The following is a 24571-nucleotide window of genomic DNA, read 5'->3' as shown; positions in this document are numbered from 1 at the left end:
GCTTCCACACTGGATCTGTTTGGTGAGAGATGGAAATTTGCAAGAGACCGTGATGGGACATTTCACTTCTGCCTGACATTTCAAGCAGAGGAGAGCAGGCAGGATCACCATCCCACCTTCCAGTGGGACAGACTGGAGGGTGGGCACTGACTGAAGGCACCACTCGGAGCACAGAAAGAGCCCGTGACTAACACAGGAGGCTGAGAGATGGGGGAAAAAACAACCCCGAATGAAAGCTGAGTCACCCAAAGGTTCAGCTGCCTCTCCCAGCAGTGGGGAGGCCACAACACTGCCCATGGAGAGGGGAACAGCCAGGAGAAGGCTCCCTCATCAGCATGCAAACAGAGCTGCTCGCACGTCCCACTTCCTCACTGTTTTATTAATGCCACGGTGTCTTGTCAAACATTCCCTGCATCCTGTGCACGGCGTGTTCTGTACACTGAGCGCATATTTTAGCGGTGTATTTTTATCAGAGTGCCTCTGGAATGCTCTCAGCTCCCAGGCCGGGGCTGCAGCGCTCCAGGATCATGTTCTGAGTGTGTCACTGCTCTGCCACACCTCCCCGGGGATGGAGAGGACAGAGGAGTCCCACTCCAGGCACTTCCCAAAAATCCTGCAGCTCTGGGCCTCACCTGCAATCCCCTGGTACTGCCAGCTCACAGGTGCTGTCCAGCAGAGGCTCCCAGAGTCACCAAAAAGCCACACGAGGCTCCTTGGGGGCACCAGAGCAAGGTGGGCACAGGGAAGTCCTTTAGCCACCCTCGTGCTCCCCCTTTTGTGGGATTAGGGTGGCTGGAAAGTTATGCTCCTTTTGGACAACTTGCTTCAGAGTTCTCCTGAGGACCAGGAACTCTCCTGAGAACTCCCACCAGGAGACCTGGCAGCGTCCATGAAATCCCAAGTGAGCCAAGCAGGGTCCTGATGCTTGAACACAGGATCACACGCACACCAAAATGTATCAGCACACCAGCAGAGGTGTGCACACAAAAGGACTTCTCTGCAGGCAAGTTCACCTCAGCTACTAAAATATCCCAGAATAATCTCTTTGGCTGGCAGAATCCTATTTTAGTGGCAATAACAGGCCAACCTTTTGCTAGCCTCACACCTTGACAATCACAAATGAACTCTGCAGAAGAGGGACCCGTGCCAGTCAGACACACAGGTGGAGGAGTGTGGCAAGCACATTTCTCTCTCTCTCAGGATTTTTTATTGAGGTGCACAGAGAGAAATGTGCTTGCCACAGAGGAGGAGGAAGGCTTTTCCTCCTGCAACAACAGACTGGAGGTTTTCTGTGGATTTCAGAGCTGCACAAAACACTTGGGTTATAACTGGCTTTGGGTGATCTTTTCACAAGCTGTAACATTCCACCCACCCTGAGTGGCACTAACTGATGGGAAATCCCTGCCTATCAAATCATTGCTTCCAGTGGTCAGCATTAAACTTTAACCAACAACAGAAACAAGCCAAGCAGCTGCAGACACACAGCACAACACCAGGAGCTGCCTCTACTGCATGCAAAGCCTGGGTGGCACCGTGCAAGCAGGACAGGGATGCCAGGGAGCCACTGTCACCTCTCCCAGGCTGGCAGCTTCCTCCTCAGGGCTCCCGTGGGGCTGGGGAGCAGCTTCAGCAGCACCAGCTGATGGGCTGCCACGATCCTCCTGCTCCTCCTTGCTGTTCTCCTAGTTGGGGGGACACAGCCACTTGCAGAATTCCCCACAGCACCTTCCCAAGCTGGAGGACTCGTCCAACATTACCACCCAACCACAGGCAGCCCTGGAGCAGAAAGCTCTCCAGCTGAACAGCTTTCCAGGGAGCTCACAGGCCCAGATTCCCAAGCATCAAGCTGTTGGATGCTTCACTGCTGCTTTTCCTGCTGGCCAGCTCCACGCACTCACATTTCCTGCAGACTCTCCCCAGCTCCGGGGTCCCTGCGAGCTGTGTCTGATGCTGCCTCCACTCCACCCAACATCCTGGCTCAGAAAGTCACTAAAACCTCCTATTTCCTTCCAATACAGACATCCAACCCTGATGGGGGGCTACATGAAGCCAGTTTTTTCGTGGTTTCACCCATTACCGCTTCGCTTTCCCCCTTAGGACTTGCTACACAAACCCTTGTCTGCTGCTTTGCAAGGGAGCTGGAGAACGCTGGGGAGCAGGCTGAGGCTGCTCCTAGGAATGCTTTTCTACTGCCATCTCATGGACCTACAAAAGAATTCTATTTTCCACTCGGGGCACTGCTGTCTTATCAGGACTAGGCTATCTCCGGTCTGGGTTAACAGCCTGGCTGTTGGGCAGCAATTGCCATTCCACAATAGATTGCCAAAGCCCCATCCCAGGGCACTGAAATGCCAGGACAGCTCTTTGTTCCTGCACACATTAACATTTCAGTGAGGAATTGGGCCCCCACAGGCTGCTCAGTTGTCTGGAGATGAGAGAGTCAGGGCTCTCTTTGTCACATCCACTTTAGCATAAGCCTTTGCAGATCCTGCCCAGCACCGTGAATAGGTTCTCCAGCAAAGTACTTTACAGCTTAATTTTCCTGTGCTGTGAAAAGGATAAGGAAAATACTCTAAAACACTTTAAAAGAAATTAATTTGCCTTTCAGATACTGGAACAGGATTTTCAAAGCGGTGAGAAAGGATTAATGTCAGCACAAACAGTCAGGCCAAATCACCAGAGCTGCTTACAACGCACTTCCCATTGTGCCCTTGTCATCTTAAGCCTGATCCCAGCTAAGGAAGCTCAGGGAAAGCACAGCCTCTGCACAAGGCCGTGGGTGCACTGCATGCTCTGTGTCTCAGCCACGGGATTCCTCAGCAGGGCGAGAAGAAAGAAAAGCAGGTTTTGTGTTGCTGCAGTGCAGCCCGCGTGAGGATCCCCGTGGAACCGAGTGACAGCACCAAAGCATTCCCACGGGACCTTCCCCTCTCCCCTCCCCAGTGCCAGCACTGCAGCTTCAGCTGGCAAGGAGCCTTCCTCCACACCCCCTGACAAACAGAGAGCAGAATGGAAGTGCCTCTTCCTCATCGAGCCTTCCCCCACCCCAAGTGCAGCAGCACTTCTGACCCGAGACCCTTTTCCTGCTGTTCCCTGGAAAAACAGATTTCCCCCTTGCCCACTCCACCTACCTGCCTTTATTTTTCCTGTCTGAGGATGAAGCAGAGCTCCAGCCTGTGCAAAGACGTCTCCTCAAGTCCCAGCTACCAAACCACAACCACTCCAAGCACAAACTTCCCTTCAACCCCCACCCCGCTGTCCCCCTGTGGGCTTCTCACAGCCCCCCAGCCCTGCTGCTGTGCCTTGCTCTGCATCACCCTGCTCCTGTGTGACAAAGGAAACTCGTCCCTCTGGCACTATTCCTGCACTCTCACCCCCTGGCAGTGCCTCTGCCACCTGGGCAGCCTCCCCTGCCCGTCCCATCCCCGTGGTCTCACCTCAAAGTCGAAGCTGCCTGCCAGGGCTTCAACATCCAGGTACACGTTTTTTAGCAGCCTTGAGGTCCCATGGAAACTCTGAAGGATTAAAAATAAATAAATAAATAAATAAATACATGGCCCAAACTGAGTTCTGACCTGTGCAATGCCACAGGAGGGGTTCCTCAGCAGTGAAATGAGGCAGCAGAGCCATGGCAATGCACCTACAGCCAATTCATCTTGGGATGACACCAGGGCAGATGCTCACTTACAGGGATTACCATGTGAAAATAGGATCAGATGCTTTTTGGGGACCAAGCAGCGCAAAGAAAAGAGAGCACAGACGAAAGCCCAGGGGCAAATGGAACAGCCATTACCAGGGGAGCCTCAGGAGGCCTCAGCACTCAGCTTACAGCAACAGCCAGGGCACACCAATACCTCATTTTCACTCTCTTCCTCTTCATTTCTCCATTTCTCTGGCACTGCCACGCTCAAGGAACGTTTCTCTTCACAGATCAAATCCAGCAGGTTCTTGGTGTGGCTGCTGGGCTTCGGGATCTCTGCAGGCTGTGAGGGCCAGGAGAAAGGGAAGTGAGAGCTCAGACAACAGGAGAGGGGAGAGAGAGACCCACTGAGCTGCTGGGCTCTGGCAGGGAGGTCAGTTTCCTACCACTTAACATATTTGGGGTTTTTTTAAGGTGTTTATGTCTATGTTTTGCACATATTTTGCTTTGCCTTCCTTTATAGGGTCAATTTCTTAGCATTTAACAAGTTTTATTGACTCTCCAGGTCACTTTCTACTAATAAATAAACACAGCATTCAATATGGTTGTAAACCTTACACTCGTCAGGACAATAGGTTTTTTAAATTTTATTCTCAAATGGAAGAGTGAAAATAATTTATTAAATTGTATTATCTGCATTGCTTGTCATGCTTCATTTGGACACCAAATTCTACTGAAACTTAACACACTTTTTTTCCTCTTCAACAGCTATTGAAACAATTCTTTCAATCTGCCAAACACAGCAGAAGGAAGCTCACCACTAATTTAGCACTAGAAATAGAAGAAGAAAAGAAATACAGGTTTTTCTTAAGCATACAACAGTATTTCAAAACTGACAGAAGATCACAAATCCTGTCACTTAAGTGCTGGGACCCTTAGCAGTGTGCTTCCCAGGGAAGAGGGAGCCTCACCAGCGTTCCTTCCTTGGGGATGAGGCTGGAGTCCACCACGTTGCCCAGGTCCAGGTTCAGGGAGCCACGAAGGGCGAGGGAGGAAGAGGGGGTGAGGCCCCGGAGAGGAGAGAGGGTGCCCAGGGGGGGCTGGAGGGGCGCCAGCTGGGAGCCTGGGGGCTGGAGGAGCACAGGCAAGTCAGTGGCAGGACAGCACGGGTGTGCAGCTCACACTCCTGACCTTGGAACAGAAGCAGGAGCTCCCCTGGGCAAACAGGGGCTGTGGGACCAAGCCTGCTCAGGGACCCCACACCCAGCAGGCACCAGCACACGGCACAGGTAAGGAAAACAGGGTTGTTTTGTAGGAATGTGCCCCCTGTTAGAAGCAAAAAGTTTTAATAAACAGTAAAATAAAAAAAGCTCTTTACAGAGAAAAACTGAGCTAAGCTAAAAAGTTTTTGTTCCTGTTAAAACACTTCACAAAAGTGATTAACTCTTTTTTTCTCTTCTTTTTTACTTAAGTTAAACTTTTTAGCTCTTGTCTAATTAGTTTTCCTTAAGTTTAAAGTCTCTAAAGTCTTATAAAGTGCCTCTTAACCAAATTAAAGAAAAAAATCTAAGTTTTTTTCCTTTAAAAAAAAAAAACAAAAAGTAACTTATTTTACTCCCTCAACAAAAAACACATTCCTACATTGATTCACTCACACACTTTGCTTTCCAAGTGCCCTCTGAGCGGGTCCTGAATACTCCTCTCCCTCCCAGACACACCAAGAGCGTGTGTTTACTACAGAGTGTCTTACAGCCAGAATTAAAGGTGATTCTGCACTCAGTGCTCCCACCCCAGCTGATTCCTGCCCCGACCCGGCTCTGGGGTCACAAGGCACTTTGTGTCCTCGAAGCCACTTGTCACCCTCTGCCCAGCCCTCCCCAAAGCACTGCAGGCAGAGCCTTCTCACAGGGAGCTGCCTCAGGAGCTGCTTCTCCTTCTTGTCCTTCTTCTTCTCCTTCTTCTCCTTCTTGTCCTTCTTCTCTTTTTTCTCCTTCTTCTCCTTCTTCACGCTGCCCCGTGCCAGCAGCTTCTCCCTCTCCCGGATGACCAGCTGCTTGTAGTGCTCATCACAGGGGTGCTCCCACGAGGAGAGGCCACTCTCAAAGTTGAAGAAATAGATGTCACCACCCGCGATATCTTGGCTGCACGGCAAAAACAGCAGGGAAAGGTGAAAGAGCACGTTAAAAATACAGCTGCACAGGCCACAACGTCCTTGCTGGTGGTGCGAGCAGCTGAAGCTCATGGAAGAGGAGTGTGATGCCTCCAGGAGGCCACAAATGTACCAGTGTGGGAAGCAGCTCTCCCAGGATGCTCATATCCAGCTTCCCAAACAGCTCTTCCCCTTTTTCCGGCACCCCAAAAAGCCCTGAGCTCCTGACACCCCGCCGAACCCACTTCTCTGGCAGCTGGAAGCCATTCCCCTTGTCCTGTCACTGGGAATGCCCCAGCACAGCTGCTGCCAGAGCTCTCACCAGGCCTTCCACTCCGGGGGCATTGGGGTCACCAGGCACTCCCTGGCCAGCCACAGCAGCTCTGACTCCTTGTCGGGGTCGATCCCGATTGTGGGCGCAAAATCCCGGATTTCTGGGGAAACAGAAGGGGAATCTGTGAACTTGGTCTACCCAACAGAGCCACCCTCCTCAGCTAAAGCTGTGGGCACGCTGGCAAATCCTGAGCCCAAAGCCACCAGCAAAGTCCTGTGTGCCTGTAGAGCCCGTCCTGCCAGGCTGGGGACACGGGCAGTGCCACCTCAAAGTGACACCTCAAAGTGACATTCAGCTCTGCCTCCGCTAAAATCCCGTGTGCTCCACCCTCTCCAGCCACTCCAGAAAGCAATCCCTGGCTTCTGAACACACCTAGAAGTGACCTGCATGCCTGAATCCCTTCTCCCAGCTCCTGGGAAGACGGGCCTCGCTCACCCTGCTCCATAGGAACGTAGGATTCATTGTAGTCTTCTTCCAGAACGAGCTGGTCCCCAATGCGCACGGCTCCCGCCATGGATCCACACCTGGCAGCGGGGAGGAACCAGCACAGAGTCACAGCTGCCCTCAGAAAAGGGAATTCCTCACCCCCAGCACATGGCAGAGCCCTTCTTGCTGCAGCACGCGCAGCAGAGGTGAATCAAAGAGCTTCCACACACACTTCCAAGGGCTGTGGAGACACAGAGCAGAGCTGAAGTGGAGCAAAGCCGTAATCAGATCCCCCAGGCCTTCCAGTTCCTGCAGGAAAGATGCTTCAGGCATTTCTTAACCAGGTAAAAAATAAGCTGAAATGAGGCAGGGAAGAAAGAGAAAGCAAGCAACCTTCCCAAAGCATTGCTTGGTGATTTAACTCCCAGACCACACCACAGCTGGGCCCTGACAACCCATCCACACCGGTTCATGCAGCTGGAATTGACCCAGCTCACCCCAAACATCCTCAGCCGTGGCCACATTTGGCCAGTACAAGCACTGGGGGGATCACAACTGCTGCTCAGACACACAACTGAATGCCAAGGTCAAACATTTCAGCCTACCCCCTCCCAAATTCTCAGCGCAAAAAGCATTCCTCTGCTTTCCTCGTGAGACCCGGGGGTTGTGGTACCTGCCAGGTACCCCCAGTGACAGCACCCAGAGCAGGATCACCACCTGTGACACGGCCATCACTGCCCTCTTCACCTCCCCGTGTCCTCAGCCCACTCTGTATTTATAACTCTTACGTAAAGTAAGTCTCAGAAGCAGCAGTTAAGCCTGGCAGCTTCCAGGTGAAGATATTCTCAGGAGATCCAAACCACACCAGCACCGCGGAGCTCGCACCACTCCCCCTCCCAAATGTCCCCAGTTAGAGCATTTGGGTGTGGGCAACTCGCTCGGGGCCTCCTGCTCCTATTTTCCTCTCCCCAAACTATCTCAGCCCCTTCTCCCACCCCTGGCGTTGGCACTGGGGGATGAGTTCTGGGCTCACCCCTCTCCTGGGGAACCTGCCCTGCCACAAATGGGGAGACCTTCGTGCGACCTTTCAGTGCTTGAGGGGCAGCTGTAATAGATGGGCACAGGGGGGAACGGCTTTAAACCAAAAGAGGAGGATTTAGGCGAGATCTGGGGAGGGAATTCTTTCCTGTGAGGGTGGTGAGACCCTGGCACAGGGTGCCCAGACAAGCTGCGGCAGCCCCATCCCTGGAAGTGTTCAAGGCCGGGTTGGATGGGGGGCTTGGAGCAAGCTGGGACAGTGGAAGGCCCATGCCCATGGCATGGGGGCGGACGTGGATGATTTTCAGGCCCGTCCCAACCCAAAAAACCGTTCCAGAGCTCTGCGCAAAGAGAAGCGGATCCTCAGTGCAGCCGCCGCCGCGCCAGCCCGGAGCCACGGAGAAACCGCGGCTGGCAAGGAGGACAAACAGCTTTGGTTAACAGGGTATTTTAAAAACGGGGGGGGGGGGGGGAAAAAGCCATTTTCGCCCTTATCACGGCAGCGCCCACGCCACACCCGCACCGGCGGGAGGCCGGAACCGCGCGGCGCGGGGCCGCTCCCCGCGGCCTCCGCTCGCCGAGGGGACCCTCCCCGGGCCCGGGCCCGGGCTCCCTGCCGGTGTGGGCCCCTCCCCGCCCGCCGCTCACCGTGCCGCGGGCGCGGCCGCCGCTCCGCCGGTGCCGCCGGGAGCGCGGGAGCCGCCGCGGCCGCGGCTCGGGGCCCGCCCCTTCCTCGCCATTGGCCGGCGGGGCGATGCGCGCCGTGCCATTGGTCGCCGGGGAGGCGGGACGCGTGACGTCACCGCGGCGGGGCCGCCGGGGGGGGCTGCGGTTGCCATGGCGACGCGTGGGTGCCGCCCGCGGCACATCCCGGCCCGGCCCGGCCCGGCCCGGCCCGGCGGGACGGGGCAGCGCGACGGGGACGGGCACGGGGACCGCCAAAGGGCCGGGGGGCAGCGGGCAGGGCCGGGGCGGGTCTCTCGGTGCGCGCTTCCGCCGGCGGGCGGGCTTTCCGGGGCGGGTCCGTGCGCGCCGCCATGCCCGCCGCCGCCGCGCCGCCCGCCCGCCCCGGCGCGGCCGCCCCGCCGAGGCGCGGGGCGCTGCGGGCCCGCTGACCGCGTCCCCCGAGGGCTCCCCGCGGCCATGGCGCCCGCCTGGCCCTGGCTGCTGCTGTGGCTGGGGGTTCTGCGCGCCCTCCCGGCCCCGCCGCGCATCCGGCTGCCGCTGCGGGGCGGCGCGGCCCCGCCGTCGGGGCTCCGGCAGCGCCGGGCGCCGCCGGACACCGAGCCCGACAGCGCCGGCAGCTTCGTGGAGATGATCGACAACCTGCGGGGCAAGTCCGGGCAGGGGTACTACGTGGAGATGACGGTGGGCAGCCCCCCGCAGAAGGTGAGGTGGGAGGGCATCCCCGCATCTCTCGCATCCCCCGCATCTCCCTCATCGCCTGCACTCCCCGCACGCCCGGGGGCTGCGGGGCGCAGAGCAGAGGCGCTGCGGGTGCCACCCTCGCCGCGCGGCCCGGGCAGCGTTCCTGCTTCTCATCGCTCCGGCGATGCTTTTCCTGCTGGCTTTCGCCTAAAACTGTCCGCAGGCCCCCGCCGAAGGTGACCCCAGCGCTCCCGGGGCTGCCCGGGCTCTCCGGGCGGGGTGTCCGGTGCTGCGTGTGCCTCTACGTGCGGGCGAACCAGGCTGCATGCCTCCATCCCTCCCTTCCCGCTCCATCCCTCCCTTCCCGCTCCATCCCTCCCTTCCCGCTCCATCCCTCCCTCCCTGCCGCCATCCCTCCCCGCTCCCGAGCCGAAGGATGCCGCTGGAGCTGGCGCGGGGTGTGGGCGGCAGGGGGGTGGGATGTGGCTGCGCAGCCCCGTGCCCGCCTGGAGCGGGCACATGCAGGCACGGAGGAACCCACGGGCAGTTCCTGCCAGCACAGCCCCGGGAGCAGCTGCTGCCTGCCTCTGCGTGCTGCTCCCGGCCGGGGGGATTCTCCAGAAATCCTCCGGAGCTCGGCTTTCCCGGGGAGCTCCTGACGGTTGTCGCCGCGCAGGAGTTGGGGCAGCGTGGGGAGGCAAAGTGCAGGAAAAGGGGATGGCCTGGATGGAAAGGGAGCCCTCAGAGCCGGCAGAGCAGGCGTTGGTGCGTCACCAGGCTCTGATCCTGCTCCATCTTTTTGTCAGCATCCCTCACATGCTGCCCAGCTCATGTGGCACCGCGTGCCTGCGCGCTTGGGGACAGGGTGAATGCTGAGGGCCGGGTGCCAGTCACACAGCACAGGGCAAGCAGCTCCTCCCCTGTTTTATGGGTGGGATCGGGGAGGTTCCCACTGCTAAATCCTCTTGCGCCCATCCTGATCCCCGTTGTCACCAGCAACAAGCCTGGCCCAGGGCTCCAGCTCCGTGGTCGAGGCTCCAGGTTCCTCCAAGCACAGGGCCACATTCCATCACGCCTGCCATCACCACTTTTTGGGTGCTGCCAGGACAGCCAGCACCCACACAGGCACTGAAATAAAGGCTGGCTTTCCCCCACGAGCTGGCTGTGCTCTGTGTGCGTGGTGGGAGAGAGCGATGGGAGCAAGAGGTGGATGGAGGAATGACACCACTGCCGTGGAAACTGCATCTCTGGGAGCACTATTGTGTTGTCCCTGTGTGCCTGGGATATATTGACTGGCAGGGTGTGTTTAGGGGAAAAAAAAAAAGGGGAGGAGATTATTTCTAAAATCTAGTTTCAAATGTGATTTCATCATCTCCTGCCTGCCACGTGTCGCAGCTGCCAGATAATTTCCGTGCGAACCACCTGTTCCAGGCGCTCGCGCGTTCCGGAGCCAGTCACCCTTTTGGGCAGCATCTTCCAGCCTTGGACTGCTTCCAAATGCAAACGTGGTGCCTCTGTGTGTGTGTGTGCAGCAAAATCCCTCCAGGCATTGCAGTGCAATGAGAGGATTCGTATGAAAGAGTTTGGCTGTGCCTCTGCAGGAAATTGGGAGCGTGTTTGCCCCGGGGTGCGTGCATCCTTCCCAAAGGCTCACACGCAGCAGGGAGATGGTGATCCATCTCCTCACCTTTCCTTTCACCTTCCCGATGCTGACAAGGAAGTTTCTGTATCCCCTTGTGCTTTGATTTTGGTTCTGAGCCGTGCTGCGCTGCCAAGTCACCGTCAGCAGCTGATTGCTCACACATTCCATGTGTCCCAGCATGTTGGTTTCCCTGGCTCCCCAGAACGGGCTGATTCGTAAACACACAGGGGAGAGGGGTGAGCTGAGCAGCAGGAGCCGGTGTTTTGGGACAGGTGGCACAGGCTTGGTGCCCCATGAGCAGCACACAGCTCTAGGGACACGCGTGGCACAGAGCCAGTGCTGCTGCTGAGGTGCCTGGAGGGGCTGTCACTTCCAGGGACAGGCTTCAGGCAGTGTCCCTGCCACACATGTCTTGGCCTCCCCAGTTCACGTGCCATGTCCTGGCCTGAATGGATGGCTGGGCTGAGTCTCAAGGATCTGGGTCCTCTCCACGTGGGTCTTGTGCATGACCCCTTCAGCAGGATGGAGCCTGCGAGAGTTAAAGCCCTCCCTGCCTCCTCTCCCTGCAGCGTCAGCTCAGCAGGTCCTTCTCCAGGGAAACCAGTCTCTTCTGGGTGCCCTGGGGATTGCAGATGAGCTGTGTGGAGCAGGTGGCCCCTAATGGCACAGAACCAGGAGCAGCCCTGGGAACGGCGCAGGTGCCACGTTGCCAGGCTGTGTGGTGGGTGCTGAGTTGGCACCCGCCCAGGGTGGGTACTGGGGGGGTGAGCGTGCTGCTCTGATCTTTACCCACGGCCTGAAACGTTCCCCTTGGCAGGGAGAAGGAGCTGGGGCGCTCAGGACATGCCTGCCCCTGTCAGGGAGAGCACTCGGCAGCTGCAGCCGGTGCTGCTGCGATTAACACAAGCGCATTAACCTCCTTCCTCTCCCTCTGACTCCACAGATTAGGGGCCAAAGCCCTGGTGCTGCTGCCCGGGGTGGTGCTGTGAAGCAGCTCCTGGGTCTGGGGCCAGGGCTTACCCTGAGCTCTGCTGCCCAGCACAGCCAGGAGGCTCGGACAGCCCCGCTCCCACTCCAGCAATCCCACCAGGGCTATGCACCCCAGCAATCCCACCCAGCAATCCCACCAGGGCTATGCACCCCGGGAGTCCCACCCAGCAATCCCACCAGGGCTATGCACCCTGGCAATCCCACCCAGCAATCCCACCAGGGCTATGCACCCCGGCAATCCCACCTGGCCATCCCACCCAGCAATCCCACCAGGGCTATGCACCCCGGGAGTCCCACCCAGCAATCCCACCCAGCAATCCCACCAGGGCTATGCACCTTGGCAATCCCACCCGGCCATCCCACCCCTCTCCTCGCCGGGGCCGCAGGCACGGGTCAGCTGAGGGCAGGATCAGCCTGGCCCACTCCCGGCCCTGCCAGTGGGATGTTTGCCAAACGTGGTAATCCTGCCCAGGCAGGAATGAATCAGGAGCAGGGCTCGGCATATGGGTGGCGATTAGCGGGCACAGGGCCCCACAGGAGCTGCCCACCAGCGATCCTTCCCACCGGCTGTGCCAGCAAATCTGCTTTCCTGCCAAGGGGAGCCTGTGCACCCTGAGTTGCTGCTGCTGCTCTCCGGCCCCAAGACACCTGCCAAGTGCTTCCCAAATCCTGCCTGTGGATGTGGGGGCTGAGGCCGGGCCATGCTGAGCGAGGAGCTCAGGTCTGTTTGCACAGTGCTGGATGGTGTTTGCTCTTTGTCCAACTCCCTGATATCGCTGCCTCCTGCTCCACCACCTCCTTCTCTTCTCTCTGGGCACAACAAAAGAGGGTCCCACTGCACTCACAAGCCTTCCTGTCTTTCTTCCTTCTCCAGCTGAATATCCTGGTGGACACAGGGAGCAGTAACTTCGCTGTGGGAGCTGCACCACACCCCTTCCTCCGGAGATACTACCAGCGGCAGCTGTGAGTATTCTGGGGGGACACAGAGCACAGCCTCTCAGGCACACTGCTTCTCCTGGCTGGAGGTCTGGCCAGACCCTGCCAGGTACGACCTGGCCTCTGGAATGCCTGGATGCACAAAAACCCTGCTGGTCTGACTCGTCCCTTTGCCGCCGTTGCAGGTCCAGCACCTACCGCGACCTGCGGAAGGGAGTGTACGTGCCCTACACCCAGGGCAAGTGGGAAGGGGAGCTGGGCACCGACCTTGTCACCATCCCCCACGGCCCCAACGTCACTGTCAGAGCCAACATCGCTGCCATCACGGAGTCGGACAAATTCTTCATCAACGGCTCCAACTGGGAAGGGATCCTGGGACTGGCGTACGCCGAGATTGCCCGGGTGAGCCCTGGCTGACAGTCCTGGGTGTCAGCACCAGAACGCTTCAGTTGCCTTTTTCCTTGTCCCTGTTTGTCCCTGGCGGCACAGCAGTGCTGGCGAGGGGAACTCCCCTGGGTGCAGAGAGCTCCTGGAGAAGGGACAGCACTGACACATCCCTGTCCTGCCTCTGCTTTCTCCTCCCACCAGCCCGACGACAGCCTGGAGCCCTTCTTTGACTCCCTGGTGAAGCAGACACGGGTGCCCAACATCTTCTCCCTGCAGCTGTGTGGGACAGGCTTCTCTCCCAACGAGACAGAGGCCGTGGCCTCGGTGGGAGGCAGCATGGTGAGGGCACCACAGGTGGCTGGCTGGGGGCTTCCTTTGTGGCGCTGCCAGCGCGTGGTGGCAGCGCTGTTCTGTCCCCTCTGCAGATCATCGGTGGCATCGACCGCTCGCTGTACGTGGGTGACATCTGGTACACCCCCATCCGCAAGGAGTGGTACTACGAGGTCATCATCGTCAAGCTGGAGGTCAACGGGCAGGACCTGAACATGGACTGCAAAGAGGTGAGCAGGCAGTGGTGGACCTGTCCCACGGGCACTGCAGGCACCCAGCATTGGTCAGAGGAGGCTGGGAGGGGAGTGGGCTGGGGTCCTGCACCTGGGTCACTCCTCCTCTTCTGCCCCCCAGTACAACTACGACAAGAGCATTGTGGACAGTGGGACCACCAACCTCAGGCTACCAAAGAAGGTGTTTGAGGCTGCGGTGAAATCCATCAAAACAGCATCTTCGGTCAGTGGATCCCATCCCTTCCCCGCGGGCACAGCCCAGGGCCAGGGCAGGGCTGTGGGCAGTGTGGCTGCCCCTCACCAGCCTGGCATCTCTGCTGCCTGCCCAGCTTGGCCCCGCTCACCTTCCCTTTCCCTCTGGTAGACGGAGAAGTTCCCAGATGGCTTCTGGCTGGGGGAGCAGCTGGTTTGCTGGCAGGTCGGCACCACCCCCTGGCACATCTTCCCGGTCCTGTCCCTCTACCTGATGGGGGAGGCCACCAACCAGTCCTTCCGGATCACCATCCTGCCCCAGGTGAGTGCTGGCCTGGCCAGACCCTGCCCAGGGAGCGTGGGCTGGAGAGGGCAGCGCCGGCAGGACCGCGCCGGGTGGACACAGCTGCCTCCCGTGCCCCCTTCCCTGACTGCTCCTCTCCCCCTGCAGCAATACCTGCGCCCGGTGGAGGACGTGGCCACCTCTCAGGACGACTGCTACAAGTTCGCCATCTCCCAGTCCTCCACCGGCACCGTCATGGGCGCCGTGATCATGGAGGGTTTCTACGTGGTGTTCGACCGCGCCCGCAAGCGCATCGGCTTCGCCGTCAGCGCCTGCCACGGTGAGCTGGGCCCGCGGGGAGGGGGCTGGAGGGGACGCGGGCGTGCAGAGACCAGACCCTGCCTCCCCCTCGCACAGTGCACGACGAGTTCCGGACGGCCGCCGTGGACGGGCCCCACCTGCACTCCAACATGGAGGACTGCGGCTACAACATCCCGCAGACGGACGAGTCCACCCTGATGACCATCGCCTACGTCATGGCGGCCATCTGCGCCCTCTTCATGCTGCCCCTGTGCCTCATGGTGTTCCAGTGGCGCTGCTTCCGCTGCCTGCGGCGGGACCACGACGACTTCGCCGACGACATCTCCTTGCTGAAGTGATGGCAGAGCGCGGGCGCAGCCCCGGGGCCGCAGGTGAGGCAGCAGGGCAGGGGCCTTGCTCCGGGGGCTGTGTGGGGAGCTCGGGCCCCGTGCCCGGGGCCTGGGGACTCGGTGTCGTCAGGGCCAGCAGCCAGGGGAGCCCCAGGCCCGGGCTCCATTCGTCTGGGACCTGCAGCAGGAGCGTGGCAGCCGGGCAGTGGGAGGGCTCAGCAAGCCCATCCTGGGAGCTGAGGGCAGCTTCTCTGCTCCAGAGCCAGGACAGGACCGAGCTCTCCCACCCAGCCTTGCCTGGCTTGATGGAGTGACGCTGATGAGCCGTCCCCTGCCTGTCCCCCTCCATCCCTGTGCATCCCTTTCCAGCTCTCCCTGGCGGGAAGCTGCCAGCCCAGGCTCTCTTGCAGGGAGCTGTGCTGCAGCAGTGCCTCCCTGCACTGAGCCAGACTCTGGGGATCATCCTGGAGCTGTCCAGCCTTGGGCTTTTCAGAGACCGCCCTGCAGGGCCAGCCTGGGCTGCCCAGACAGGGCTTTCCCTCCTACCCTGCTGCCCCTACACTGCTCGCTCTCACATTTCCCCTGCATTTTCCTGCCTTCCCGAGCCGTGCTGCCACTTCTGCCAGCCCCTGGACTCCCTGCACCCTCCCGGGACAGGCAGGAGCAGGCACCCATCCTCTCCCACACCCATCACATGGGGGTGGGAAACTCCCTGCGCTCACTTCCAGCATCAGCAGTGGCTGCCATGCAGAAGCCAGTGCCAGGTGTGAAGTTCCCAGCCCTGGCACCGGCTGCTCCCCAGCCCACCCAGCCCTTCGAAAGCCATAGGGGAGCCTGGGCCCCCCCTGCAGCCCCCCCACCTCACCGCCGGCGCATCCCACGGCACAGCAGCTCCTCCCTGCTCACTCCACACGTCCAGGCCTGGCTGTGAGACACCCTGGCATCCCAGGGACAGGCGGCAGCTGCGGGAACTGCAGCATTTATTGTTTTTTAAACACATGGTTGTATTTATTTTTATTTTTTTTTTTTTTACAAAGCGTGTCACTGGTAGCGCAGCTGCGCGTTGAGAGCGTGTACAGAGCCGGTCCCACGTGTACAGAGCACGGCTGCCTCTCACCTGTACAGTATATGCATATATCTCTATTTTTAATTGTAGCCCTGAAAGCCACTGTTCCAACATTAGGGGTCGGTCCTGTTTCGTTTTGGAGATTTTTTTAAATCTTTTTGGCCTTCTGCTCAGCGCTCGGCCACTGTGGGCACCACGCTGGGCCAGGGCTCACGCCGCAGCCGCGTGTGTGGTGGGGGCACGGGATGGTGAGGGGGTCCCAGCTGGCTTGAGGAGGGGGTGCAGGGCTGGAGCACGCAGAGCAAGCCCAAAGGACGCTGAGCACAGAAGGCACCTCTGTCCTCAGAGAGGATTTTCCAGTGTGTGAGGACAGCCCCTCCTCCCCGTGCTGCAGGATCACCGTCCCTTCCCCAGAGCAGACACCCGTGACCTTGCAGGCAGTGGTAGTGCTGTATTCCCTAGCTTCTCTGCCTCCAGCCTGGGTAGGAAAGAGCTCAGACACGGAGATTCCACAACTGAAAGGCATCACTCCTCCATGAACAAAGAGGGGATACCTGCAGTGCCAGGGACGAGCTGGCGGCTGCCCCGCGGAGCCACCGGGTCAGGCAGGGACAGACTGAGGACCCACAGCAATCACCGAGCTTGTTAAACTAAATCCTGCAGCCAGGATTCTCTGGGAAGGCAGCGAGGGAGCCAGGAAGCACAGGCAGAGTAGGAGACCAGCCAGCCCTGGCATGGGGCACTGCCACAACAGCCCCCACGCTGCCCTTGCTGACCCCCACTGCGCTCACACGGAGCCCCCCGGCCCCAGCCTCGCTCCAAACCCCTTCCAGCCACTCCCTGCAAGAGGGCAACGTTCTCCCCCCACCCTCGTGCCTGCCCAGGACCCCCAGGACCCCAGAGACTCTGTTGTGGACCACTGCCTTAAAACACGCCGCGAGCGTGCGCGTCGGAGGAGCCGGCCTGCGGCGGGCTCGGCGCCCGGGGGGCTCCCCTGCCCTCCGGGGCACAGGGGCCGCCAGCAGTGCCCAATTCCTGCCGCAGACCGCCAGGAAAAGGTGGGGGGAATTTTTAGAGAGTCATTGCAAGATTTTCAGTGGTGCTGAGCGCCTCGCAATCCCACCGGAATCCATGGAGAAAGGGCTGGCGTGTCAGCCCGCGCTTTTGGGGGGGAAGTACAGGAGAGGGGAGCGCAGGAATGCTGACAGGTTGGTTTACCCTGAGCTGCAGCGCAGCCGCGTCCGTCCGCTCCCTCCCCGGGGCCCGGTGACAGCAGGGGAGGGGACAGGACGGGATGGGACCGTGGGCTGTCGCTGGAGGCTCCAGTACTCTGTAACCCAGTGTCTATGTAAGAACAATGAATGTTAACACGGTAAATTATTATGACATTAAAAATAAATGACCACAAAAAATTGGCTCTTCATCTGCAACTTGTTCGCTGGCAAGAGGGGGGAAAAAACAGGTGATGACTGGCAGGGATGTGGGGGTGGTGAGGCACCAGGTCGTGAGGAATGGCCCTAGGAAAGGAGCTGATGGGATCCAAGTGGGAAGAGGTGGCTGAGGCAGTTCCCAGCAAGCAGGGAACACTGACCCTCATTTGGAAGAAGCCAGCAAGGCTGCGGACTAGGAAATGAGGAGCTGCAGCAAATCACTGCATAATATACACACTTTATTTATGAATTTGTATGTTTACAGACTTTCTATACACACATTACCTATATAATAAAAATGTACATGTGTATACATGATCGTATAAATATAGAACTGTAGAAATCTTAGAACTGATCCTGTCTATTCACAGCAACTCCTCCCAGGGGCCCACGTTGTCCCAGCAGCCGTCATTTGAGGCTTGGGCAGAAGGGGCAAGTATCATTTGTGTTGGTTTGTGCCCAGAATTTGATGCACTGGAAGAGAGAGAATTAGTCAAGAGCCACTGGCCCAACCCGAAGGTGCCATCATTGTTCACAGCACTCGCTTCAGGGGTGTTTTCCTCTGCTCCTTGCAGCCTCCATCACAAGGTCCCCGTGAGGAAGGAGCCCTTGTCACCCTTGCAGGGCCATCAGGCCCTCCTCAACATGAGTTTCCATTTCCTTGAGGGGCACTGCTGGAGGCCCCAGAGCTGTTGGGATGGGGGGTTGCCCACACAGGTGGGCCACTGCCAGACCCATGGGATAGGAATGTCTCCTCCTCCTCCCAAGAGCTCCTGTCTGGCATCCCCAGCCCAGACACCTGGGCAGCAGTGGCAGCTCTCGCCTCACCCTGTGTTCCAGATCCTTCCAGACTGTCTTGCTCCAGCATCCAACCCTCACAGACACAGCACAGGCTCAGGGACACAAGGGCAGCCTGTTCCTAAAGCCACCACCCACTGGCCATGCAGGGTGGCCCAGCCAAGAGTACAGAAAGGATGGGATGACAGGATGCAGGGAAGCTGTTTATTGATCGTACCCTTCTGCTGGCAAGGTGTCAGGACAACAAGGACTCGGGAAAGGTCACCTGGAAGGACCAGGAGGAGGCCCTGAGCAGCAGAACACACTCACCTCCTTGTGCAGCACATGTGAGCAGGCCATGGGGTGAAGGTCACCGGGCTGCACGAGCTTCTGGCACATCAGACACAGCTTACAGGCAGCTGGGGTCTGAGATGGGCAGTGAGGACAAGAAAGGAGCAGGCAGGGAAGTCAGACACAGCTCTGATCACGGATTCAGCTGCAGCCCGAGGCCACAGTCCCCTCTGCCCACAGCCATCACACCCCGAGAGCCACCACCATGTCTCGTGTCCCTCTGTTCCAGGGTGAAACCCAAAGGATCTGTGCCCCCAGTCCCCTTCACCTCAGCAGCCCAGGCAGCTGCGTGAGGAGAGCTCCCAGCTCCAGGGGCTCATCCCTTCAGGACATCCCGGCAGGCTCCCCCCTCCCTGCCCCCCAGGGAAGCCAAGCAGCCTTACGTGTGACGCTGCTCCCGGGAAAGCGACCTGGGCCGGGGGCAGGAACATGGGTGTGCTGATCTGAGGCAGGGGAGCAGAGAACATGGGGGCCCTGATCCGGCCCAGAGGCTGCAGCAAGGCAGAGGAGGCACATCAGAACAGCCCGGGAGGAAAGGACAGAGGAGTCACCCCAGGGAAAACTGTTCCCTGGTTACGCTGCAGTCAGCAGGACAGGGAGCCCAGGGGACAGCCCTGACGTGCAGCCCAGGCTCTGTGGGGAACCAGGGAGCAGAGGCAGCCCTCCCTGCTCCCCAGGCCCCCCTTCCAGCAGCCCCCAGGCTGTCCCACCTGAGCGCCGGCCGCTGCCCGCTCCTGCTGCTCCGCCAGCTTGGCTGCCACCAGCTGGTTCAGCTCCTCCATGGTCAGGCCGGCCATGGTCCTCCGGGCAGTCTTGATCTGCTGCAGGATGTTGGTCAGCTGGGCCCTGCGTGGACAGCAGCCTGCTGAGAGCTCCTGGTCCTCACAGACTGGGATCCCTCGGCCAGCGCTGCCTGGGGGAAACCGTGTGCTTCCCCTCCACCCTCCAAGTGAGGTGAGCCACGTGCTGAGGAGCTTCTCTCCCCGAAACACTGGGGAAAAAGCAGGGAACCCCCAGAGACAGGCTGGGGGGCTCCTGGCTGTGCCCAGGTATCCCTGCTGTCCTGCAAAGCTCCCAGCAATCCCCATCCCCAGCAAACCTGATGGAGACCACCACCTCTGCCTGCCTCGCTTCCCGCAGACCCCGCCTCACACCAGGAACCCCCCTTCCCCATTCCACTGATCCCAGCTGATCCCAGCTCCCATTCCACCCACAAGGAGCCCCTGCCCTCCCGAAAACCACCACCGGACCCTTACTTGTTGCACTGTGGAAACCGAGTCAGCAGCTTCTCCAGCAGCTTCTCCAGCTTGTCGGCCGGCTGGGGCCTGTGGAACTCGGGAGCGGCGCTCACCCCGCCCAGGCCGGGCGGAGGAGGGATGGGGGCAGCGGGGGGCATGTGGGGGCTGTGCGTGCCCATCAGCGACGCCACCACCGGGCTGCTCCTTCCTTGGGAAGCGGGCAGGGGTGGGGAGGGCTGGTTGGGCCTGGACATGGCGGGGTTCAGCAGAGGGAAGGAGAGCGCCCGGGGATCGGCGCTCGGCATCACCATGGGCACGGGGACGGGCCCGATGGGGAAGGGGAGCCGGGGAGCCAGGGATGGGTTGGGCTGGAATGCCGTCAGCATGAAATCTGTCTGAGAAAGAAAAACAGGGCAAGAGGGAAAGGCTGGTTAGAGTAAGACCACCTGGAAGCAGAGTGCCCTCTCCTCCAGGCAGCGAGGTGGGAACTGCAGGCACTGGCAGCTGGAAAAGGACACCCTTCCCCTCCTCTCTGGTAAGCCCAGACAGGGAATGGGCCACCCCACACATGCAGAGCAGCAGGCAGGCTGTGCCAGGGCCTGGCAGCAGGAATGCTGTGGGGCTGGAGAGGCACTCACTTCCGAAGGCGGAGGAGGCAGCGTCGGCGTCGGGATCTGGGGGAGGCTGCTCAGCTTCGTGCCATTCCTCACCATCTGGATGTGGTCGTTGAACTGATCCTAGCAGGGAGGGAAGAAAACGGGCACATTTATCAAACCTGAGCAAGTTTGGGGCATTCTAAGCCAGGGGGTGGCAGGCCCTGAAGTGGCTCCATAGAAGAATGGAGAGGAGCTGAAGGGAGAAACACAGTGTATGTGAAGAGCTGTGCACTGTGTGTGTGAGGAACTGCCCACTGCTAGGCTGGGAGAGGTCAGCAGGAACTTACTCGGACGCTTTGCTTGGTCATACGTATCCTGTTCAGCCTCATCTCCCACTCCTGCTTTGGCCTCATGGTCTCCAGCGTGGGTGGCGCAGACCTGCAAGCACAGCTGAACTTTCCCACTTGCAACTGTGCTCTCACTGGCAGCAAAGTGGGAACAGGCAACCCCCAAACCCTCCTGGCTTCCCCTCCTCCAGCAGGGTGGGAAGGGCTCACCCCCAGGTGAGGCACCCCACAGGGGAGAGGGACTGACCTGGGGGACACACAGGGACACCACAGCCAACAGCACTGACTGAGCCTGACAGATGAACAGTGACAGGGGATAAGCACAGCCCCATGTACCCTTGCTGTGGGACATTATTGAATAATCACACTGATCCAGTAAGAAAACCACAGGAAATCCTGAACTATTCCAGTCCAACCTCCAACGTAAGCAGAGGAAGAGGAGATGGGACAAGGGGACACCTGAGTGACCCCTCCTGTCACTTCTGACACGACACAGACTTACTTGAGGTAGGTGAGGTGTAGCTCTGCTTCTTTTTCTGCTTCTTCTAGTTTCAACACCAGCAGCTCCTTCCGGCTCTCCAGGGACAGGATCTATGGAGAGAGGCTCAGTTTTTGTACTCCCGTTTCTTGCTGCCAGACCAGGCACTGGGCACTGCTCCCTGCACTGACACGTGTTCATCTTTCCTCTTATCCCACAGAGTGGTTCTTGGCCTTGCTCCTAATTTCACAGAACTGCCCTTTAACCAGCTGGAATCTGAAACCAACCACTCTGCAGGGCAGAAGTCACCTGCTCACCTCTGCTTTCCAGGCCCGCTCTGTCTCCTCAAGAATGTTCCTGTTGATTTCATTGTGCTGGTTCTTCAGCTTGTCCAGCTCCATCTCCCACAGCTGCCTGCACACAGAACAGAACAGAACAGAACAGAACAGAACAGAAGGAGTCCCCTCAGGCTCAGGCACCAGAATGGCCCCAAAGGATGGATCCCAGGAGCTCTGGATAGGCTGGAACATGGAAGATCAGCAGTGTCCAGCCCATGACAGCAGCCCCAGCTCCCTGGGCTGGGTGAGTCACTGTCCCAGCAGTGAGCTGTTCCAGAGTACACTAACAAGCAGTGTGCAAAGACGCTGGGCCAAACGAGAGGAATTCCCCTCGGCAAAATTCAGTCCAATCCCAGGGAAGATCTGAACCAGGAATCAGCCCAAGCAGCTGTGCTGTTGGGCTCCTGGAGAAGTTTAAAGCTGGGCATTTCCACCTGTGCTTTGGGAACACCTGGAGCATCCCTGCCCAGTTTTAAATACCCCAGCGTGCCAGAGTTTGGTGTAGCTGGACAGCTGTGGGGAACAGACAGGGAAATCAGTCTGCCCTAATTCTGGGGAGTTGAAATTCAACCAGAAGTAGCAGTTACAAGCTACTGAGTCAATCCACCAAGCACAAACTCTAATCTTATGGGATCTTTATGTCACAAGTATCCAGGAGTCTGCTTGTGACTGGGATCAAAGAAGATTTAATCCAGAGCCCTGATGCTGAAAGAGGAGATAAAACCTCTAGGGCACGTAACTGGCCAGCACTGCTGCATCATTGTCTCTGCTCTGTCCCCACCAAGAGCATCGGATTCACCGTGAGGCAGATTGAGAGGAAGGAACAGTGCTCTGGGCAGCACTATCAGGTGAGGGACAAGAGCCTTACTTCTCATCAGACTGCTCTGCGATCAGAGAGGCAATCTTGTTCTCCTTCTCCTCCTGCTCCTTCAGCAACCTGCAGGGGAGAAAAGGCACAGCACAGCTGGAATCCCAAGGGAGCAGGGCCCACATTCAAACATCCCCGGGCACAACCCCACACCACGGGCTGGGGATGGCTCCCTGCAATGTGCGTGGGAAAACAGGCACCAACAGCCCCCGGAGCACAAATCCTGCTGCCTCATGACACTGCACAAAGGCTGTGGCACAGAACTGGGCTCGCAGCAGGCAGCTGTGCTGCTCCCCCAGCACGTGCTCTGCCATGGTCACTTGGGGGAAAAGGGCTGAGCACTTGGAGCCATCACTGCAGGAGTTTTACCCAAAAACACCGCTGAGCCCTCAGAATAAAAACCAGACCTCTATGACATGACAGAACGGCTCCATAAAAATGCCAGTCCAAATATAGGGCCTATCCTGAATTCATCCATATACAGGTCTGACCTAAATACTTGCTGCTTCCTAAAAGTTTAAAGCTCTTTTCTCCATCAGGTTTATATCATGGTTAAGCAAGGTCTTCTTCCCCAAAAACAAACACTTTCTTTCCTGTACAAATACCTTCTGCCTTTCTCACAGAGTTTCTCAATTTCAGCTTTGAGATCCTGCTCTTTCTGCAGGAATTCTTTCTTTTCTTTCTCCATCTTTTTCTTAGTCTCTTCTCGCTTAATCGTAACATCCTGAATGGCTTTCAGGATCTCCTGGAGTAAAAGAAGCACCACACAGATACAGAGAAAAATTACCAAGTAGTGGTTTTGATTTAAAATACTTTTTTTTTTTTAATTACTTGATTAATGAGATTACACAGCAAACTCTTTTTAGCAGATCCAGCCAAAATATGAATTGGTTATTATGAGGAAACTCAGGAAACTGATGCTCTGGACTGCAGGTTCTCCTGCCCCTTCATAAAGATTTTAAAATTAATTACAGGGCAGGTTAAACAAAAACAAATACCTGGTGGTTTTTCATCTCCTCTTCCCTTCGCTGCTGGAGCTGCTTAAGCTGCACCTGCAGCTGATTCTCCACCTGCCTCTGTTTGTCCAACACCTCCTGGTAGCGCTCCTTCAGCAAGGCCCGCTCGGACATCATCTTGTCCTGCAGTGGAGAGCAAAACTCCCCTGTAACAAGGACAGCCTAAGGACTTAAAGGCTGACATTCGATGGTCTTGGAGCTCTTTTCCAACCATAATGATTCTATGACTGTATTGTAACAGGAGAAAAGTGGGAAGAACATCTCCAGCTGCTTTGCCTGCTCAGGCAGAGCCTGAGCGCAGGGCTTCGATACCCACCAGGTTCTTCTCGATGTCCTGGTCCGTGTTCACATCCGCATCAGCCGCCTTGAAGTCAGTCTGTGAAGGGAGGTGATTGAGATCAGCCCCTGCAGTGACCACAGAGGGACTCCAGGCCCTCCCTGGGGACCTGTTCCAGTGCTCTGCCACCCTCCACGGAAAGTTGTTCTCTGTCATATTGAGATGAAACTTATCATCTTAGTTTATGGCCATTGTTCCTCATCCTATAGCTGGGCACCAACAAAAAGAAGCTGGCACCATCCTCTGACACCCTTTGAAGATATTTATATGCATTAATGGCATCCCCTCTCAGTCTTATCTAGACCAACCAGGCCCAACACCTGCAGCCTCTCCTTTTAAGAGAGATGCTCCAAACCCCTCATCATCTTCACAGTCTCTGCTGCTGCACCCCTCTTCAGTAGCTCTTTGTCCTTCTTGTACTGAGGAGCCCAGACCTGAACACAGCACTCCAGGTGTGGCCTCACCAGGGTCGAGTTTTAATTAAACATTAATTAAAATTCAAGCGGAGGACCGGGCACACAGCAGCGGCTGTAAAGCTGCGAGTACAGATGTGTTTTACCCTTCAGTCACGGCTCACTCAGTTCTTTGTCCTCCAGGTTCCACAGGAGCCTTCCCGGGCCCTGGCCCCGCACAGCACAAACCCCGGGGGAGCTGCACCCACCTGCACCGCGATGTTCTGCGACGGCCTGCCCGGGGCCGCCTCCTCGTCGGGCTCCTCGGCCGCCGCTCCGCTCTGCCCCGCGGCCTCCGCGCCGCCGGCCCCGGGCTCCGCATCGCCGCCGGGGCCGGGGCCGGCCGCGGGCTCCGCGTCCCCGCCGGGCCCGGGCTCGCTGGGGCTCTCCGGGGCGGAGAGCGGGCTCCCGCTGCGCGGAACGGGGACATCGCTCAGCGCTGCGCCGCGGCCGCACCCCGGCCCCATCCCCGCTCCATCCCCGCTCCATCCCCGCCCCATCCCGGTGCCGCTGCCGCCCCGCCGGGCCCCCCCCCTTACCTGCCGGGCGGAGCGGCGGGCCCGGGCTCGCAGAGGCGCGGCGGGTCGGGGCCGTCGACCTGCGCCTGTTCCAGCGCCATGGGAGCGGCTGCGGGGCCGGGCCGGGCCGGCGGAGCGGCACCGGGGGGGGGGCACCGAGC

The 24571-nt window shown here is 58.5% G+C and overlaps 3 protein-coding genes across 9 annotated transcripts in view; 1 reads left to right on the top strand and 2 right to left on the bottom strand.

The window, feature by feature from the left end:
• CEP164 (centrosomal protein 164) overlaps nt 1-8283 on the bottom strand; it is a 29942-nt gene extending 21659 nt beyond the window's left edge. For 2 of the 5 annotated variants that reach the window (XM_053963419.1, XM_053963420.1), the window contains exons 1-6: nt 6559-6704; nt 6112-6223; nt 5547-5781; nt 4612-4770; nt 3855-3983; nt 3438-3515 (exon numbers count right to left, since the gene is read on the bottom strand). In XM_053963419.1, coding sequence (XP_053819394.1) covers nt 3438-3515; nt 3855-3983; nt 4612-4770; nt 5547-5781; nt 6112-6223; nt 6559-6637 — 792 coding nt within the window. In that variant the 5' untranslated portion in view covers nt 6638-6704. Of the gene's footprint in view, nt 1-1571; nt 1683-3437; nt 3516-3854; nt 3984-4611; nt 4771-5546; nt 5782-6111; nt 6224-6558; nt 6705-7337; nt 7421-8235 lie in introns of those variants that run through there. The other 3 variants (XM_053963415.1, XM_053963417.1, XM_053963416.1) reach the window with 3 other exon arrangements.
• Nucleotides 8284-8688: 405 nt separating this feature from the next.
• On the top strand, nt 8689-17079 carry BACE1 (beta-secretase 1). 2 transcript variants are annotated; one of them, XM_053963539.1, is made up of 10 exons: nt 8689-8976; nt 12462-12550; nt 12709-12925; nt 13112-13249; nt 13336-13470; nt 13595-13696; nt 13838-13987; nt 14117-14288; nt 14366-14640; nt 15636-17079. In XM_053963539.1, the coding sequence occupies exons 1-9, from the start codon at nt 8731-8733 to the stop codon at nt 14605-14607; spliced, it is 1491 nt and encodes a 496-aa protein (XP_053819514.1). In that variant the 5' UTR covers nt 8689-8730; the 3' UTR covers nt 14608-14640; nt 15636-17079. The 2 variants fall into 2 exon arrangements, with proteins under 2 accessions (XP_053819514.1, XP_053819513.1); XM_053963538.1 differs by having other exon boundaries at nt 14366-17079.
• A 233-nt stretch (nt 17080-17312) lies between these two features.
• RNF214 (ring finger protein 214) lies at nt 17313-24526 on the bottom strand. Of its 2 annotated transcripts, none has more exons than XM_053963536.1 (15): nt 24432-24526; nt 24102-24303; nt 23420-23479; nt 23086-23226; nt 22693-22832; nt 22088-22156; nt 21199-21295; nt 20906-20994; nt 20404-20506; nt 20099-20197; nt 19479-19855; nt 18933-19068; nt 18606-18713; nt 18202-18297; nt 17313-17568 (listed from the first exon to the last, which is right to left on the bottom strand). In XM_053963536.1, the coding sequence occupies exons 1-15, from the start codon at nt 24509-24511 to the stop codon at nt 17503-17505; spliced, it is 1863 nt and encodes a 620-aa protein (XP_053819511.1). In that variant the 5' UTR covers nt 24512-24526; the 3' UTR covers nt 17313-17502. The 2 variants fall into 2 exon arrangements, with proteins under 2 accessions (XP_053819511.1, XP_053819512.1); XM_053963537.1 differs by having other exon boundaries at nt 20404-20494.
• Nucleotides 24527-24571: the final 45 nt, after the last annotated feature.

Source organism: Vidua chalybeata, chromosome 23, assembly GCF_026979565.1.
Source record: "Vidua chalybeata isolate OUT-0048 chromosome 23, bVidCha1 merged haplotype, whole genome shotgun sequence".
NCBI lineage: Eukaryota > Metazoa > Chordata > Aves > Passeriformes > Viduidae > Vidua > Vidua chalybeata.
This window is presented reverse-complemented; position numbering and strand designations above follow the sequence as displayed.

Bases quoted from the DNA above. Each gene is read 5' to 3' on its own strand.
- RNF214 (XM_053963536.1), bottom strand. From the start codon at position 24,511: ATGGCGCTGGAACAGGCGCAGGTCGACGGCCCCGACCCGCCGCGCCTC. The intron at 23,480-24,101 runs GTGGGTGCAGCT...CTCCCTTCACAG, and splicing joins CGCAGAACATCGCGGTGCAG to ACTGACTTCAAGGCGGCTGA. The intron at 20,507-20,905 runs GTAAGTCTGTGT...GGGAAAGTTCAG, and splicing joins CTACACCTCACCTACCTCAA to CTGTGCTTGCAGGTCTGCGC.
- BACE1 (XM_053963539.1), top strand. From the start codon at position 8,731: ATGGCGCCCGCCTGGCCCTGGCTGCTGCTGTGGCTGGGGGTTCTGCGC. The intron at 13,250-13,335 runs GTGAGGGCACCA...TCCCCTCTGCAG, and splicing joins CCTCGGTGGGAGGCAGCATG to ATCATCGGTGGCATCGACCG. The intron at 14,289-14,365 runs GTGAGCTGGGCC...CCCCTCGCACAG, and splicing joins CGCCGTCAGCGCCTGCCACG to TGCACGACGAGTTCCGGACG.